At 46.2% G+C, this 17,483-nt stretch overlaps 1 protein-coding gene across 1 annotated transcript in view; it reads right to left on the bottom strand.

Moving 5' to 3' along the window:
• Positions 1 to 17,483, bottom strand: part of ADGB (androglobin) — a 443,164-nt gene that overhangs the window by 124,699 nt on the left and 300,982 nt on the right. The window contains exons 26-27 of the mRNA XM_073672692.1: positions 13,070 to 13,257; positions 11,417 to 11,601 (exon numbers count right to left, since the gene is read on the bottom strand). Of these exons, the coding sequence (XP_073528793.1) occupies positions 11,417 to 11,601; positions 13,070 to 13,257 (373 nt within the window). The remainder of the gene's footprint in view (positions 1 to 11,416; positions 11,602 to 13,069; positions 13,258 to 17,483) is intronic.

The following is a 17,483-nucleotide window of genomic DNA, read 5'->3' as shown; positions in this document are numbered from 1 at the left end:
GAAGCTGTCATGGGAACCATGGAAAGGTAAGGATGATGTTGCTTTATTATTTTTCTTTTATTTCAGGAGATCGTTGGCTTCAGCTGGAATGGGCGTGATGGTAAGTATGGTTTAATTTAGAACAATAAAGAATTGTGTGTTTATTTCAATTAAAGGACTTTTTTCTGGGTGTTGTGTTTTTTTTAAATACTTTACTAGAAATTCATGGTGGTCATGTCTAATATTGGCGTGACCCCATGAATTTCGGGCTTAGGTCAAGCTGATAATGCCAAGCTGGCCCTAACCCCTTTATTACCCAGTGAGCCACCGCATCAGGGCCCTGGATGAGTTGGGTACAGCACCAGAAGATGGCGCTTCTATGAACGCGCCATTTTCCGGGGTGGCTGCGGACTGCAATTTGCAGCGGGGGTGGCCCAGAAAGCTTGGGCCTCCCTGCGCTGCGGATTCCAGCCCCCAGCTGCCTAGTTGTACCTGGCTGGACACAAAAACAGGGCGAAGCCCCACGTCAATTTTCTTTAAATTATTTCATGAAATAATTAAGAAAAAAAGGGCTTCCCTATATTGTTGTGTCCGGCCAGGTACAAATAGGCAGCTGGTGGTTGGGGGCAGCCCGTTCCTGCCTGCTGTACCTGGCTGGACACAAATATAGTGCGAAGCCCCACGTCAATTTTTTTTAAATTATTTCATGAATTTCCTGAAATAATTTAAAAAAATTGAAGTGGGGCTTCGCACTATATTTGTGTCCAGCCAGGTACAGCAGGCAGGAACGGGCTGCCCCCATCCACCAGCTGCCTATTTGTACCTGGCCGGACACAACAATATAGGGAAGCCCTTTTTTTCTTAATTATTTCATGAATTTCATGAAATAATTAAAAAAAATTGAAGTGGGGCTTCGCACTATATTTGTGTCCAGCCAGGTACAGCAGGCAGGAACGGGCTGCCCCCAACCACCAGCTGCCTATTTGTACCTGGCCGGACACAACAATATAGGGAAGGCCTTTTTTTCTTAATTATTTCATGAATTTCATGAAATAATTAAAAAAAAAGTACGTGGGGCTTCGCCCTATTTTTGTGTCCAGCCAGGTACAACTAGGCAGCTGGGGGCTGGAATCCGCAGCGCAGGGAGGCCCAAGCTTTCTGGGCCCCCCCCCGCTACAAATTGCAGTCCGCAGCCACCCCGGAAAGTGGCGCGTTCATAGAAGCGCCATCTTCTGGCGCTGTACCCAACTCATCCAGGGCCCTGGTGCGGTGGCTCACTGGGTAATAAAGGGGTTAGGGCCAGCTTGGTATTATCAGCTGGCCCCAAGCCCAAAATTCATGGGGTCACGCCAGTATTAGACATGACCGCCATGAATTTCTAGTAAAGTATTTAAAAAAAACACAACACCCAGAAAAAAGTCCTTTAATTGAAATAAAGACACAATTCTTTATTGTTCTAAATTAAACCATACTTACCATCACACCCATTCCAGCTGAAGCCAACGATCTCCTGCAATAAAAGAAAAATAATAAACCAACCTCATCCTTACCTTTCCATGGTTCCCACGACAGCTTCAGCTCTGCTACATCGAGATGACTGGCTGGACCGCAGCAGAACGCTGCCATCCAGTCTGTCATCCCGCAGACACTGAGAAGCGCAGGCATGCTTGCGCTCCTCACTGTCTCGCTGTGACGGCATCCAGATGAGCCGAGGTCATGTCCAATGAACTCGGCTCACCTCATGCACGTCACTGACAGCGTGGGAAAATTCTCACGCTGAAGTGCTGAGTGCAGGAGAATTCTCCCACGCTGTCAGTGATGTGCATGAGGTGAGCTCATGTCCAATGAACTCAGCTCACCTCCTGCACGTCACTGACAGCGTGGGAAAATTCTCCTGCAATCAGCGCTTCAGCGTGAGAATTTTCCCACGCTGTCAGTGACGTGCATGAGGTGAGCCGAGTTCATTGGACATGAACTCGGCTCATCTGGATGTCGTCACAGAGAGACGCTGAGCAGCGCAAGCAAGCCTGCGCTTCTCAGTGTCTGCGGGATGACAGGCTGGATGGCAGCGTTCTGCTGCGGTCCAGCCTGTCATCTCGATGTAGCAGAGCTGAAGCTGTCGTGGGAACCATGGAAAGGTAAGGATGAGGTTGCTTTATTATTTTTCTTTTATTGCAGGAGATCGTTGGCTTCAGCTGGAATGGGCGTGATGGTAAGTATGGTTTAATTTAGAACAATAAAGGATTGTGTCTTTATTTCAATTAAAGGACTTTATTCTGGGTGTTTGCGTTTTTTTTAACTTTGACTATGGAGTTAGTAATGGGGGTGTCTTATAGACGCCTCTCCATTACTAACCTGGGCTTGATGTCAGCTGGCATTATAAGCTGACATCAACCCCAACCCTATTACCCCCTGCCACCGCACCAGGGCAGCGTGGAAGAGCGAGGCTAAGTGCCAGAATTGGCGCATCCTATGAATGCGCCATTTCTGGGGCGGCTGACGGCTGGTGTTTCTAGCCTGGGAGGGGGCCAATATTCATGGCTCCCTTCCTGGGCTATTAATATCAGCCCCCAGCTGTTTGCCTAGCCTTTGCTAGCTATTAAATTAGGGGGGACCCCACGTCATTTTTTTTGGGGGGTCCCCCATTTTAATAGCTAGTAAAGGCTATGTATTCAGCTGGGGGCTGATATTAGTAGCATGGGAAGCTCCGTGGGTATTACCCCCTTCCCAGGCTTCAAACATCTGCCCCAGCCGTCTGCTTAACCTCCGCTAGAGACTAAAATTAAGGGGAACCCCACGCCAATTTTTTTAATAATAAATCCTTTATTTTAATACTAAATGACAAGTACAGTAACCAACACTATCACTGTACTTATTATATATGTGACTGACATGTTTCTATCTATCTAATCTATGTGTGAAGCTCTATTCTTTCTGTTCTAAATTGTTGGGTACAGATGCTGAATTGCCGGCCGGCTTTTTTAAAGAGACGGTGCATGAAAACACTAATATTTTTTTTAATAAATCCTTTACACTAAATGACAAGTGCAGTAACCAACACTGTCACTGTGCTTCTTATATGTGTGACTGACATGTTTCTATCTATCTAATCTATGTGTGATGCTCTATTCCTTCTTGTCTAAATTGTCGGGTACCGGTGTATGCCGCTGCTGAATTTGCCGGCCGGCTTTTTTAAAGAGAGTGTCTTCTGAGCAGTTTGTCAGCTTTTGGACACCTTTGCAGGTGTTTTCTATGTGTTTCTATGTGTTTTTGTTTGCCTGCCATTGGTTTTAACGGTGTTCGACGGTGTTCTAAGGTGTTCGACGAACAGTTCGACGAACAGTTCCTCGAACATCCCTGTGTTCGACGAACCGAACCGAACCCGAACACTACGGGGGTGGCTCAACACTAGTCACTAGAGCAGTACATTTCAGTCACAGATGTGGCAGTTCTTAAAAAAACACACAAAAAAGAATAAATCAGATTTTCATGTTAAAAGTATTTTTTAAAGATATTTTTGGAAATGTTTTTTTTTTTCCATATCACACTCTGTATGAAAAGTAAAAATTAGAAACCTAGCAATTTTTTCACTGGCCATTGGGGCTTTTTTAGACACAAACTTCCTGTTGTTTCAGGAAACACCACATGTACATTAGCCACAATGGTCTGATCCCGACCTTATAATTTGTTCTGAAGCATCAAATGAGCGTGTGCAGAGGTCACTGTGAAGGCACGGGGAGCAGGGTCAGCTGCAACATCGCCTATTGTGATTACTGGATACTGTGTTATCAGCTGTGTATAGAGGTGTTATCTCTCATTATAATCCTGCCTCTGCTGATAAGGAAAACCTCCAAAACAAGGAGATGCCAAAAATATCCAAATTTATAATAGCCTACCATAAGAAGCACCCACTCACCACTCCAACGCGCGTTTCACTACTACTTAGTCAGTGCAGCGAAACGCGCATTGGAGTGTTGACAGGGATCTGTGGTGTGCTTCACTATGGTCAGTATTATGCTCTAGCTTTTAGACCTTTAACTGACATAATAAAATCCTTTCATCTCACTATGGGTTTTTAACATTCTGGTGTATTATGCAATAATATGCAATATTTAATTTGGTATTTTAGATTTTGTCACTACGTACAATATTTAGTTATTATTTATTAAATTCCATGTCACTGGACATTTATATTTATTATCTATATATTGTTGCACAAGATTTTTTCATATATTAACTTTGACATACTGCATGTGAATTATGAATATGAATTATGACACATCCACCCCCCTCTTTTTAATTTTCATTTTTGTGTCTTTTATGGTCTATGTTTTATAATATGTCAATCAATTAATAAAAGTGATTTGCATAAACATTACATCTTTGAATACATTTTGTTGGTCTGCTGAGAAGGAGTATAATGAAAACTTTGGGCTGGGATATTTTTCTCCATTGGGATATCTTTGTCATTTTAAGAATAGCTACATCTGTACCCTATGTACTATCTCATCCTACATGGATGACTGTATTGTGGAAGACTTATATGGAGTAATGGCCAAGCACGAGCTGTACTATGGTATAGGGGATATACAGGAACGGTGATAAATGTTGCCTAGAAGAACATCTCTTCAAGCCATGGTTTTGTTATAATTGAGTCATTATGACTGTCAAATGATGCTCCTGTCATTAGGACAATAAATTAATAGGTCATAACTGTGATTTTTAGTATTAGTCTATCAGTACAGGTATGGTCACAATTTAGTTTTGTCAAGACTAAAATTATTATGCGAGCAATGGACCTGTTTTATTGTATATTTGTTATAGCAACAATCGAGATACATTTTGATACACAGCTTTGTGATTTCAGTATTTCCATGGAAGAAAATTATGATGCGACTATCCGGTGGATAGGTGATGAATGCTCATCTTAGGAAAACTTTTTTATTATGTCAGTGTTGGCACAAACTGCAATCTGTAGTCAGTATCTTTATGCCTTTAGCATTATGGTGTTATTAGGATTAAGAAAACATTCAGATTTTACTGATATTACAATATTTTAGATGCCATATAGAATATTTCTAGTTTCTAATGCAGGTTTGTATGATAGTTGTTAATGCTTGTATGTAGGTGACCAAAGTGAATACATTATTAGATTCTGGTGAAGGTCTTTGTTGCAGACTCTAGGGATTTTACATACCAAGGTTCAATGGAGATAAAAAGCTTGGTAAGTGTGATGTGCAGAGCAAGTGGTCATTGTGTAGAATGTGTGTTTTCTGTGAGTGCAGCACGGGCCCTGTGCTCATGTTAAAGGGAATCTCAGAGCAGATTTTTGCTATTTAATCTGAGAGTAGCATAATACAGTATGAGGCAGTGAGAGGGATCATACGCGAGGGACAGTATGTGTCTCCTAGGATGCGCATACAGGCATATTGAACCTGCTGGAGTGCATTGCAATCACAGACATAGATGTGGTTGCAGTGCAGAATAAAAGTAAAGTGTAACATCCCTGGCGGCGTGCTCGCATGGCTTACCATCTCCCACCATGCAAGACCGCCAACTTACCTAACAGTCCAGGCTGCGCACTATGCTCCTCTACTTGCTGTGTGCTTGTCTCTGGTCTGCTGGCTTAGGGCGGCAGCGCTGGAGCTTCCTGATTCTTAAAGTTACAGTGTGCGCAGTCCTAATGCGTCCCCAGCCTATTGCTGTGAGTCACTGGATACTTAAACCTCCTCCACCCAGTAGGAGGTGCCTGAGCAACACTTTCTTACAGTGTGTTCTGTGCAACTGTGAGTTACCAGGTTCTGTCCTGAATCTTGTCTGTTTCTGCCACCCTGGGGGCTGAGTACCCAGGCCAGTTACCTGTATCTGTGACTTCTTGTCTGTTTCCGCCACCCTGGGGGCTGAGTACCCAGGCCCGTTACCAGTATCTGTGACTTCTAGTCTATTTCAGCCACCCTGAGGGCTGACTCCCAAGGCTCGTTCCTGTATCTCGTTCCTGTGTCAGTTCCTGTCTGAACTGTGTTCTAGCCCATTACCTGTTTGTCTCTATGTCCGATCCTTCCCTTTTCCTGCAGTATATGAACCAGTACCTAACTCCTACTTGTTGTCTCTGTACTTCTATTTGTGAGTTTTGTGTCCACTTGCTACTTCATAGCAAGTACCTTGTGTGTATCTGGTTCTACTTGTCCCATTTCCCTGCCTCCGTATCTACTTCCTGTGTTCTGGCTATCTTCCTGTGTTTCCAGGTCCCTGTCTGTTCCATGTGAACAGAGCCCTGTCCTGTCTGTCCGCTCCTGCGGCACTGCTCTGCTCTGCTTCCCCATGCACCTGCGGCTCTGCTCTGCCCTGCTCCTACGCTTTCCCCCCTCACCTGCGGCTCTGCTCTGCCCTGCTCTGTTTCCCCTCTGCACCTGTGGCTCTGCTCTGCCCTGCTTCGCTTCCCCTCAGCACCTGCGGCTCTGCTCTGCTCCGCTTGCCCTCTGCACCTGCGGCTCTGCTCTGCCCTGCTCCACTTGCCCTCCGCACCTGTGGCTCTGCTCTGCCCTGCTCCGCTTCCCCTTCACACCTGCGGCTCAGCTCTGCCCTGCTCGGCTTGCCCTCCGTACCTGCGGCTCTGCTTTGCCCTGCTCCGTTTGCCCTGCGCACCTGCGGCTCTGCTCTGCTTTGCCCTGCTCCGCTTGCCCTCCGCACCTGCGTCTCTGCTCTGTCCTGCTCCGCTTGCCCTCCACACCTGTGGCTCTGCCCTGTTCCGCTTCCCGTCCGCACCTGATGCTCTGCTCTTCTTCATTTCCCCTCTGCAATTGCGGCTCTGCTCTGCCCTGCTCTGCTTGCCCTCCACACCTGCGGCTCTGCTCTTCCCTGCTCCGCTTGCCCTCCGCACATGCAGCTCTGCCAGTACCCACCTGTCTGCATACCAGCCGTGCCTGCCAGTACCCGCCTGTCTGCATACCAGCCGTGCCTGCCAGTACCCGCCTGTCTGCATACCAGCCAAACCTGCCCGTTCCTGCATTCCCCAGTGTGGGTCAACAGCTGTGACCGGGGTCTGACCTGGAGTAGCATCTGGGCCACCTCCCTCGTCCCTCCTCGGACCACGGAGTCGATTAAGCCGTCGTACATCCGTGGTTGGATCTGGCGAGGTCCCTAGTCATGCCCCTCCAGGCACTCCTCGGTTTGTGGCCTAGTGGGACCACTAACCACGCTCATGCCAAACAGTCCGGGTGTGAGCGTAACATAAAGTTTGAACTTGGTCAAGCTATTTGGCTAAGTTGGATTTAAGAAAACCCAGCATTGGCTTTTATTTTGGGAGTGAACTACAGGTGGCAGTGGGGCGGTTCACTCTCTACAGCCGGGTCTTACAAGTGGTTCATGGCCACAGATTCCTTTTAAAAACCTGCAGCAAAGGTTTGGGTGGGTCAGTTTTTGTCTGCAAGCAGCAAAGCATGTGACTCTGCAATACAGGCCTGTGTGAAGCTAACACAGAGCCAAGGAAAGCAAAACTCCTGCCGCACCTCAGCGTGACACGGAGGTGCAGTCGCCCACTGTAACGGGTTTGGAGACGGACAGTGTTATGACCTGGCTGCGATCCGGATGATACGGTTTACCTTTACTTTGTGAGTTTTTGGAAAATAAAGACATTTAAGTTGAACTGTACTGGGCACAAGAGCCTTATTCCAGGGTTGTGTCACTTATTAGGCTGCAAAATCCAAGGAATCTGCTCCAGAGTCAGTGAGGGCACCCGGCCTATGATCTTACATGGATATTGGGACCATAAAACTTTCACGCCACTAATCTAATCCAATTAAGGACTCACTCTCCAAACTGTTTATTTTAATTTCAATTTATTATGCCATGCATCTGCCTTTCTTTTTTTTTCATTGTGAGCATATATTTGTTATGGTATGTTATACCATACCATGCCAATGGAAGGACCTAAGTTGTCCGGAAAGCTTGCCTTGTAACATCATTCATTTTATTTTTGTTAGCCATTAAAAGGTATCATAACTACAAGATTATATTGTTTTTCCCAACTGGCTAACACAGTACCAAACCACTTTTTTTCTTTTAACTAAATGGAGGATACTAGAGTGTACCATCCATCTATGGAATGAAAAGATCTTCTGAAGAAACTGGCACAACAACAGCCAAACAGCTAAACAGCCAAACACAAGTCAAACTAGAGAACAAGAAAAAATCTGACTGGACACCTCCTCCTGGCCGCAACACCATTTTGGACCAATATATTGACTCATTTAGAAATTTGGTGCAGTCCATGATATTGGATAAAAAAAAAGAAACACCTAACATCCGTGTGCAGGAGAGAAGGGCAATTCACAGCCTGAAGAACAACAAGGAGATCACTGTTAAGCCTGCGGATAAAGGTGGTACCATAGTCCTTCTGAATACGACTGACTACATTAAAGAAGCACACAGACAGCTGACGGACATACAATACTACACCAAACTGGATGATGACCCGACTCCAAAATATATGAGGGAGTTGAAAGGAGTCATCAAAAGGTTTATGTATGGATTCCACATACCTTCTGGACTTCATACCTGAGAATCGCAGAATAGGTATTTTCTATATGCTTCCCAAGATTCCTAAGCCAGGTAACCCAGGGAGGCCAATCATCTCAGGTGTGGGAACACTCACTGAAAAAATCTCAGGGTGGGTAGAAAATGTCCTTAAACCGCTGGTAAGGAAGACAGCCAGTTATTTACAGGATAGAACAGACCTTTTAAGAAAGCTATCTACAATAGGTCCACTCCCTAAGAGTGCCATCTTAGCCACCATGGATGTGGAATCCCTATATTCAAACATTCCACATGAAGATGGATTATCCGCCTGCCAAATGTTTCTTGAAGCTAATGTTAAACTTAACATTGGAGCACTCAAAAATGGAAATCAACTTTCTGGATACCACCATAAATATTCAAAATGGTTCAATCCAGACATCAGTGTATCGGAAACCAATTGACCATCCCACATACCTCAGATGGGACAGCTTCCACCCGAAACACATTAAAAAGTCCATTGTTTACAGCCAGGCCCTTAGATGTAATCGTATCTGTTCCAGTCCAACGGACAGGGATGAACACCTAACCCATCTTAAAAAGACATTTTTAAACCAAGGCTACCACCCCACCTCCATTGATGACCAGATCATTAGAGCCACAAGGATCCCTAGAAGTAAATTACTTCAGTACGGAGAAAAAGAAGAAAATAATCGTGTACCTCTGGTGGTGACCTACAACCCACAGCTTGAGGTACTGAGAAAAATTGCTAAAAAACTTCACCACATCCTAAACAAGGATGACCGGCTAAAAAACAATATTCAAAGACCCTCCCTTGCTGTGCTACAGGCAACCTTCAAATTTAAGAACCATCATGATCCGGCGTTCAATGCCCTCAGGTACACCAAGAGAAACTTTTACTTGCAATGTGAAGAGCTGCAAAACCTTCACACATGTAGAGACCAAAGACAGGATACAGATTCCCAACACACAGCAGGAATATAAGATTCCCGGGACATTCACATGTTCCTCTTCCAATGTTGTGTACTTAATTCTGTGCACTATATGTCCTATTGGGGGGTCTCTACGTGGGGGAAACAGGACAGAAACTGAGAGCAAGGATGAGGTCTCAGATTACAAATAAAAAAAAACAGGTACCGGTGGCCAAACATTTCTGTGGTCCAGGACACAACATCAACAATTTGAAAGTTGTTATATTAAAAGGCAACTTTAAATCGTAAAACATCGAAGGGTCTGGGAATACAAACTGATTAGAGTATTTGGCACCCTCCACACAGGAATAAATCTGTCAGGAGGATTTATGACTCACTACAAAATCTGAGGAATCTGCTCCAGAGACAGTGAGGGCACCAGGTCTATGATTTTACATGGATATTGGGACCATAAAACGTTCACACCACTAATGTAATCCAATTAAGGATTCACTCTCTAAACTCGGTTTGTTTTTTTTATTTAAATGTCAATTATGCCATGCATTTGCTTTTCTTTTCTTTTTTTCTTTGTGTGCATATATTTGTGCTTCTTCATATATCATGTTATACCATACCATGCCTGAGGAAGGGACCTATGTTGCCCCGAAAGCTTGCTTTGTAATATCATTTATTTTAATTTTGTTAGTCATTAAAAGTTATCATAACTACAAGATTATCTTGTTTTTCCCACTGAGAGCAATCTTATTAGGCTGTGTGTTGTTGCTTCAATATAAATCAGTATTTTATCAGCAGGAGATTAACACTACAGGATTACAATTCCCATGCCAGGCAGTCAAGCTAATCTGTGTGACCCCGCCCCTACCACTGATTAGCAGCTTGCTCACTATGCACAGTGTACACAGGAAGCTGTCAGTCCAGGGTGTGGGCAGGGTTATACAGAGCAGAAGACTTAGTTCTGCTACAGATACATCATACAAACAAGGATTCTATCATTCTATCAAAACTACACCAAGCAGCCCAGTAAGTGATACATCCCTAGAACCAGGCTTTCTTGCCCTATATTATACTGCCCTCAGGTTACATAGCAAAAACCTAAGGCATTTATTATCTTTGTAGTAGCTATACAGCATATCTATATCTATATGCATAAAGGGGGTATCAGCAATAGACCAATAATAAGTCAGACAGTATATGGTTAAAGTTATGTCAATCGCCCATACCCATAACAGAAATAGCTCATCACAATAGCTATAGCTTGTATGGTCCTGACCTACATATATGATACTAATCAGGAAAACCCTATAGTGTGCATAATGCAAACTCTATAGTATAGTATAGTGTTGCAATGGATAGGTTAATTACCTCTACTCATGTTGCTGGACCAAACAGGGGGGACAAGAAGAGTGTGCAAATGCCTCGACGCGCGTTTCACCGCTCCCAAGTGTGGCTTTGTAACTTTAACCATATACTGTCTGACTTATTATTGGTCTATTTTGGATACCCCCTTTATGCATATAAATATAGATATGCTGTATAGCTACTACAAAGATAGTTGACGGTTATATTTATTGGGACACTGAGTGTGTTTCTCGTTGTTTCTGCCTATTTTGTATACATTATATAGATACATTTATATTTGTTAATTTTGTATTTGTCAAATAAATTGTGATATATTTGCATTCCAAATCTCTTATTTGTACTCGATAGGTTTTTATATAGCAAAACCTGCTGATAGATTCCCTTTGAACATATTGGTGACAAAGTGCGGAAGACGTGCAGAATGGGCTCAGTATGTGTTTTTGTTTCTTGGCGCTAATGGGAACAGGGCCCATACATACTTCTTGCTCAGGGACCTTGTGCTGTCACTGTGCAACCCTGATTAAATATATGTAAAATATTTTACATTGTATACAGCATTCTTGCTAAATTACAGTGCAACAAAATGGCAAAGAGAGTGAAAAAATACTTACAGTAAGAGCTTGAAGGCCTTTCAGTCGGCAAGAAGCAAAATGCAGGTATAAGTGCTTGACCTTTGCCAGTAGCGCTGACAACCTCTTTATCATTATCAAGGATCTGTAACTTGATGAATACATCTGACTTAGAGGTTTGTACCTGAACGGTTGCGATGTGGTCTGCTGCTGCTTTTATGGTGTACCTTTGTCACAAGAGCAGAACAAAAAAATCATTATGACAAAATGCAGAACAAACAGAAAAAGTCTTCTGACTGGAGATTTACGGTATGTTGGTATGAAGAAACGGAAGGATGCATAAGTCATTTTTCACTCTCTGGCTGTAGTTAATATGCAGCTTAGTATAGTATCTGCAACTTTTAAAGGGAATCTGTCACCAGGTTTTTGCCACCTTATGTTTGAGCAGCATAACGTAGAGACAGAGACCCTGATTCCAGAGATGTGTTACTAACTGGGCTGCTTGCTATGGTTTTGGCCAAGTCACTGTTTTATGAGCAGAAGATTATCAGTAAAGGACTTGTAAACCTTCTGCCATGTATTCCAACCACGGTAAACGACTTCAGAAATAGCTAAACGACTTGACTTCTATGGTTGGTCTGTGATGGTCGCCTTGAAGGTCCGGTCTATCACTTTTATACCGAACACATTACAATACTGTACAATACTGAAAGGAGTAGTTCAGTTTCAGCAAATAAATGATATTCTGTATTTTTATTTTATTTACTTTTAGTATCAATTCATTATAGTGATAAACCTTCATATTAAAGGCTCCCATAAAAATTATTCTAAAGTCAGCAGATTCCACCAATATTAGAGAGATTGATTAACAGTCTAATATGTATGGGGACCTCTAAACCCTTGCCCAACACATACTGTCAGGGAAAAGAAGAATCCATCCTGATGAATTTCAGCAGCTGATCCTTTTGTCTTCTGGGAGATGAGCGGCTGCCATAGGAGTTTGGTAGCGGCTCTCTCATAGAGAACACAGGGGCACTCGGGCAAGATGAGTGTTCCAGTGTATGGAGGAGGCAGGGAGATAGCTCTTTGTTGAACGGTCATTCGGCCGACATTTATCTAATGTGTATGGGGGCCATGCAATGTTTTACTACCATCAGTGTATTTTACCTAAAAAGCATTTTTGTAATAGGGTTTCATTAACAATTTTGGACAATTTGGCTTGTACAACAAAAAATACACTTATTTAAAGTGGTTGTCTGGGAATAACTTTTCCCTTCCCTGCGGCTTTCACTAGGTTAAAATAATAAACTCAGGTGTTTCTTACCTTTCCCACGTCTAGCGTACATGACCCCTGCAGCCAATCAGTGGGCTCAGTGTCTCTGTCAATGAAGATGGTAGGAGCCACTGAGCCCAGTGATTGGCTGCAGCGGTTATCTTCACTGTAGTAAAACAAGTTGTTGCTTGTCAACAAACACTAGAGCAGCGGTTGAGAGTGAGCACTGGACCTAGTGAGGGTAACACTCAAATTCATTATTTTAACATAATGAGTGGATGGGAATGGAAAAGTCATTCGTTTTGAGTATAAAAGTATAAAAAAATGTCCTCGAATGTGTGCATATTCTTTACTTTTAGATGAGTATTATGCACAATAACTTTAGGAAACTACAAACTTATGACATTTGTATGGGAACTTACCTGAAGACAATTTCTTTCTTGTTGGGTAAATAATAATCTCTGATTTCTTTAATGGAGAAGGCATTATTTACAGTGTCACGTGAAAGTGACGGTAAAGGATTACAAGCCCCAATAAGTCTTAGTCTCCACTTTCCAGATGCCACAAAAAATTCACCAGCGTATGCTTCAGCCACAAATGTATACCCTTTCTGAAAGTTGACATAGATAAAATGTGATTCCATATAACTTAACAGATATATATAATATCATATCTTGTATTAAATACTCATATCAATATATAGACTAAGAGTACTAAGCATGAGCATCTATCACTCAACACAAGAGAATGTGATGTAAGTCTCTAGCAATGCTGTGGCTTCCCATTCAGTCACTTCTGCTGTGGACACTAATGGAAAGATTTATCAAGAAACCATTAGGTCAGAACCTCTGATATATGGGAACTAAAACTGGATGGGCCGCAACAGCATCTTCTACACTTTTCTTTTGTACTAGTGTTAGGTCATCTGTCACTATGAGCATAGTAGTAGTGGCAAGAAGTTAGAAAACTGAGCAATCCATTGACCAAGTACAAAATTGTACGGCCTTCATGGCAGAAATAGGAAATGATAAATTGAAATCACTGAAAATGTTCCCCTAGTATAAAATGTAACTTTTATTAAAGACTAGATGGTGGCCCGATTCTAACGCATCGGGTATTCTAGAATATGTATGCGGCGACCAATCAGAGAAGCAGTGTTTTAAATTTACTATCCCTGATTGGTCACGGACGGGCGGGTGCGACCAATCAGCGAAGCGTGTTTCAAATCCGGCGCCAATTTGCGGTCCGGCGGCGTGTTAGTGAGGACCGGGGAGCGGCGCTGCCTGTGTGGGTACTTCCGCTGCGAGCAGCCGGGAGATGACCGGCTAGAACCGTTCATCTCCCGGCTGCATCGCCGCTGACCTCCGTGCGGCAGATGAGCCGCTAACGGCCGCCATCTTGTTCTGAAATCCCACGTCGCTGATTGGCCGTGGCCGGACGCGGGATTTCCTGGACGGACAGACAGACGGGATAAGCCGATTATATAGTAGACTAGATGGTGGCCCGATTCTAATGCATCGGGTATTCTAGAAAATGTATGCGGCCGACCGGGCGCAATCAGCAAAACGGTGTTTAAATTTGGTGGCAATATCGGTGATTGGTCACGGGTGGCGGCTGCGACCAATCAGCGAACTGTGTTAGTGAGGACCGGAGAGCTTGTTTAAATTAGGCGATAAAATCGACCAATCAGCAGAGCGTTGTTTAAATTTGGCGGCAATCTCGCTGATTGGTCTCGGCCGGCCGGCGGCCGGGACCAATAAGCAGAGCGGTGTTTAAATTTGGCGCCAAAATCGCTGATTGGTAGCGGTCGCTGTCGGCCGCGACCAATCAGCACAGCGGTGTTTACATTTGGCGCCAATCTCGCTGATTGGTCGCGGTCGGCCGGCGGCCGCGACCAATCAGCAGAGCGGTGTTTAAGTTTGCAGCCTATATCGCTGATTGGTCGCGGCCGGCCACCGCGACCAATCAGCAGAGCTGCGTTTAAATGTGCCGCCCATCTCGCTGATTGGTCGCGGCCGGCCACCGTGACCAATGAGCAGAGCGGCGTTTAAATTTGCCGGCCATCTCGCTGATTGGTCACGGCCGGCCACCGCGACCAATCAGCAGAGCGGCGTTTAAATTTGCCGCCCATCTCGCTGATTGGTCGCGGTCGGCCACCGCGACCAATCAGCAGAGCGGCGTTTAAATTTGCCGGCGATATCGCTGATTGGTCGCGGTGGCTGGCCGCGATTAATCAGCAGAGCGGCATTTAAATTTGCCGGACATCTCGCTGATTGGTCGCGGCCGGCCACCGCGACCAATCAGCAGAACGGCGTTTAAATTTGCCGCCCTTCTCGCTGATTGGTCGCGGCCGGCCACCGCGACCAATCAGCAGAGCGGCGTTTAAATTTGCCGCCCATCTCGCTGATTGGTCGCGGCCGGCCACCGCGACCAATCAGCAGAGCGGAGTTTAAATTTGCCGCCCATCTCGCTGATTGGTCGCGGTGGCCGGCCGCGACCAATCAGCAGAGCGGCGTTTAAATTTGCCGCCCATCTCGCTGATTGGTCGCGGTGGCCGGCCGCGATTAATCAGCAGAGCGGCATTTAAATTTGCCAGACATCTCGCTGATTGGTCGCGGCCGGCCACCGCGACCAATCAGCAGAGCGGCGTTTAAATTTGCCGCCCTTCTCGCTGATTGGTCGCGGCCGGCCACCGCGACCAATCAGCAGAGCGGCATTTAAATTTGCCGCCCATCTTGCTGATTGGTCGCGGCCGGCCACCGCGACCAATCAGCAGAGCGGCGTTTAAATTTGCCGCCCATCTCGCTGATTGGTCGCGGTGGCCGGCTGCGACCAATCAGTAGAGCAGCGTTTAAATTTGTCGCCTATCTCGCTGATTGGTCGCGGTAGCCGGCCGCGACCAATCAGCAGAGCGGAGTTTAAATTTGCCGCCCATCTCGTTCATTGGTCGCGGCCGGCCACCGCGACCAATCAGCAGAGCGTTGTTTAAATTTGGCGCCAATCTCGCAGATTGGACGCGTCTGGCGTCCGCGACCAATCAGCAGAGCGTTGTTTAAATTTGGCGCCAAGCTCATTGATTGGTTGCGGCTGGCATCCGCGACCAATTAGCACAGCAGTGTTTAAATGTGGGGTCAAAATTGGTGATTGGTCGCGGCCGCTATTTAAATGTGGCACCCAAATCGGTGATTGGTCGCGTGCGGAGAGCGCGACCAATCAGCGAATCGTATTGGTGAGGAGCGGGGAGCGGAATCGTATTAGTGAGGACCGGGGAGCGCCGCTGCCTGTGCGGATACTTCCGCTGCGAGAAGCCGGGACATGAGCGGGCGCTCGCAGCAGAAGTATCCCGACCCGCAGCGCCGCTCCCCGGTCCTCCCTTCACACCCTAGCCGCTGATGTCCCCACAGTATCTGCATGGTGTTACAAAGGTCCGGACATTTGTGTTAAAAATCGCTGATTGGTCGCTGGCGCTGCCCGCGACCAATCACCGATTTGGGCGCCAAATTTAAATATCGGCCGCGACCAATCACCGATCTTGGCTCCACATTTAAACACCGCTGTGCTGATTGGTCGCCGACGCTGGGCGCGACCAATCACCGATTTTGGTGCCACATTTAAATAGCGTCCGCGACCAATCAGTACAGCGGTGTTTAAATATGGAGCCAAGATCGGTGATTGGTTGCGGCCGATATTTCAATTTGGCGCCCAAATCGGTGATTGGTCGCGGGCAGTGCCAGCGACCAATCAGCGATTTTTAACACAAATGTCCGGACCTTTGTAACACCATGCGGATACTGTGGGGACATCAGCGGCTAGGGTGTGAAGGGAGGACCGGGGAGCGGCGCTGCGGGTCGGGATACTTCTGCTGCGAGCGCCCGCTCATGTCCCGGGTTCTCGCAGCGGAAGTATCCGCACAGGCAGCGGCGCTGACATCCATGCGGCTAGGGTGTGAAGGGAGGATCGGGGAGCGGTGCTGACATCCAATTGGTCGCGGCCGCTATTTAAATGTGCTGCACAAATCGGTGATTGGTCGCCGTCTTGGCCCGCGACCAATCACTGATCTTGCCGCCAAAGTTAAACACTACTGTGCTGATTGGTCGCGGACGCTGCCCATGACCAATCACCGATTTGGGCGCCAAATTTAAATATCGGCCACGACCAATCACCGATCTTGGCTCCACATTTAAACACCGCTGTGCTGATTGGTCGCGGCCGATATTTAAATGTGGCGCCCAAATCGGTGATTGGTCGCGGGCAGCGTCCGCGACCAATCAGCACAGCGGTGTTTAACTTTTGCGCTAAGATCAGTGATTGGTCGGGTCCGAAGACCGCGACCAATCATCGAATCGTCTTGGTGAGCACCGGGGAGCGGCGCTGCCTGTGCGGGTACTTCCGTTGCGAGAACCCGGGACATGAGCGGGCGCTCGCAGCAGAAGTATCCCGACTCGCAGCGCCGCTCCCCGGTCCTCTCTTCCGCATGGAGGTCAGCGACGCCGGCGGTCCTTCCGCTGCTACAGGCCGGGAGATGAGCGCCTCGCGCCGCTCATCTCCCGGCTGAATCTCCGTCCCGCAGATGGGTCCGGAGGTCGAGGTCCTTCTGCTGGTACCGGCCGGGAGATGAGCGCCTCGCGGTGCTCATCTCCCGGCTGCATCGCTGCTGAGCTCCGTCCCGCAGATGAGCCGCTAACGGCCGCCATCTTTTTTCAGAAATCCCGCGGCGCTGATTGGCCGCTGCCGGACCAATGAGCGACACGGGATTTCCTGGACAGACAGACAGACAGACAGAAGGGATAAGACGATTATATATATAGATATTATATAATGATAAGTACCGAAAAG

Source organism: Phyllobates terribilis, unplaced genomic scaffold (genome assembly GCF_046119375.1).
Source record: "Phyllobates terribilis strain yellow unplaced genomic scaffold, ASM4611937v1 Scaffold_3__8_contigs__length_932513732, whole genome shotgun sequence".
Lineage (NCBI taxonomy): Eukaryota > Metazoa > Chordata > Amphibia > Anura > Dendrobatidae > Phyllobates > Phyllobates terribilis.
The sequence above is the reverse complement of the archived record's forward strand: the minus strand, read 5'-3'. Positions and strand labels throughout refer to the sequence as shown.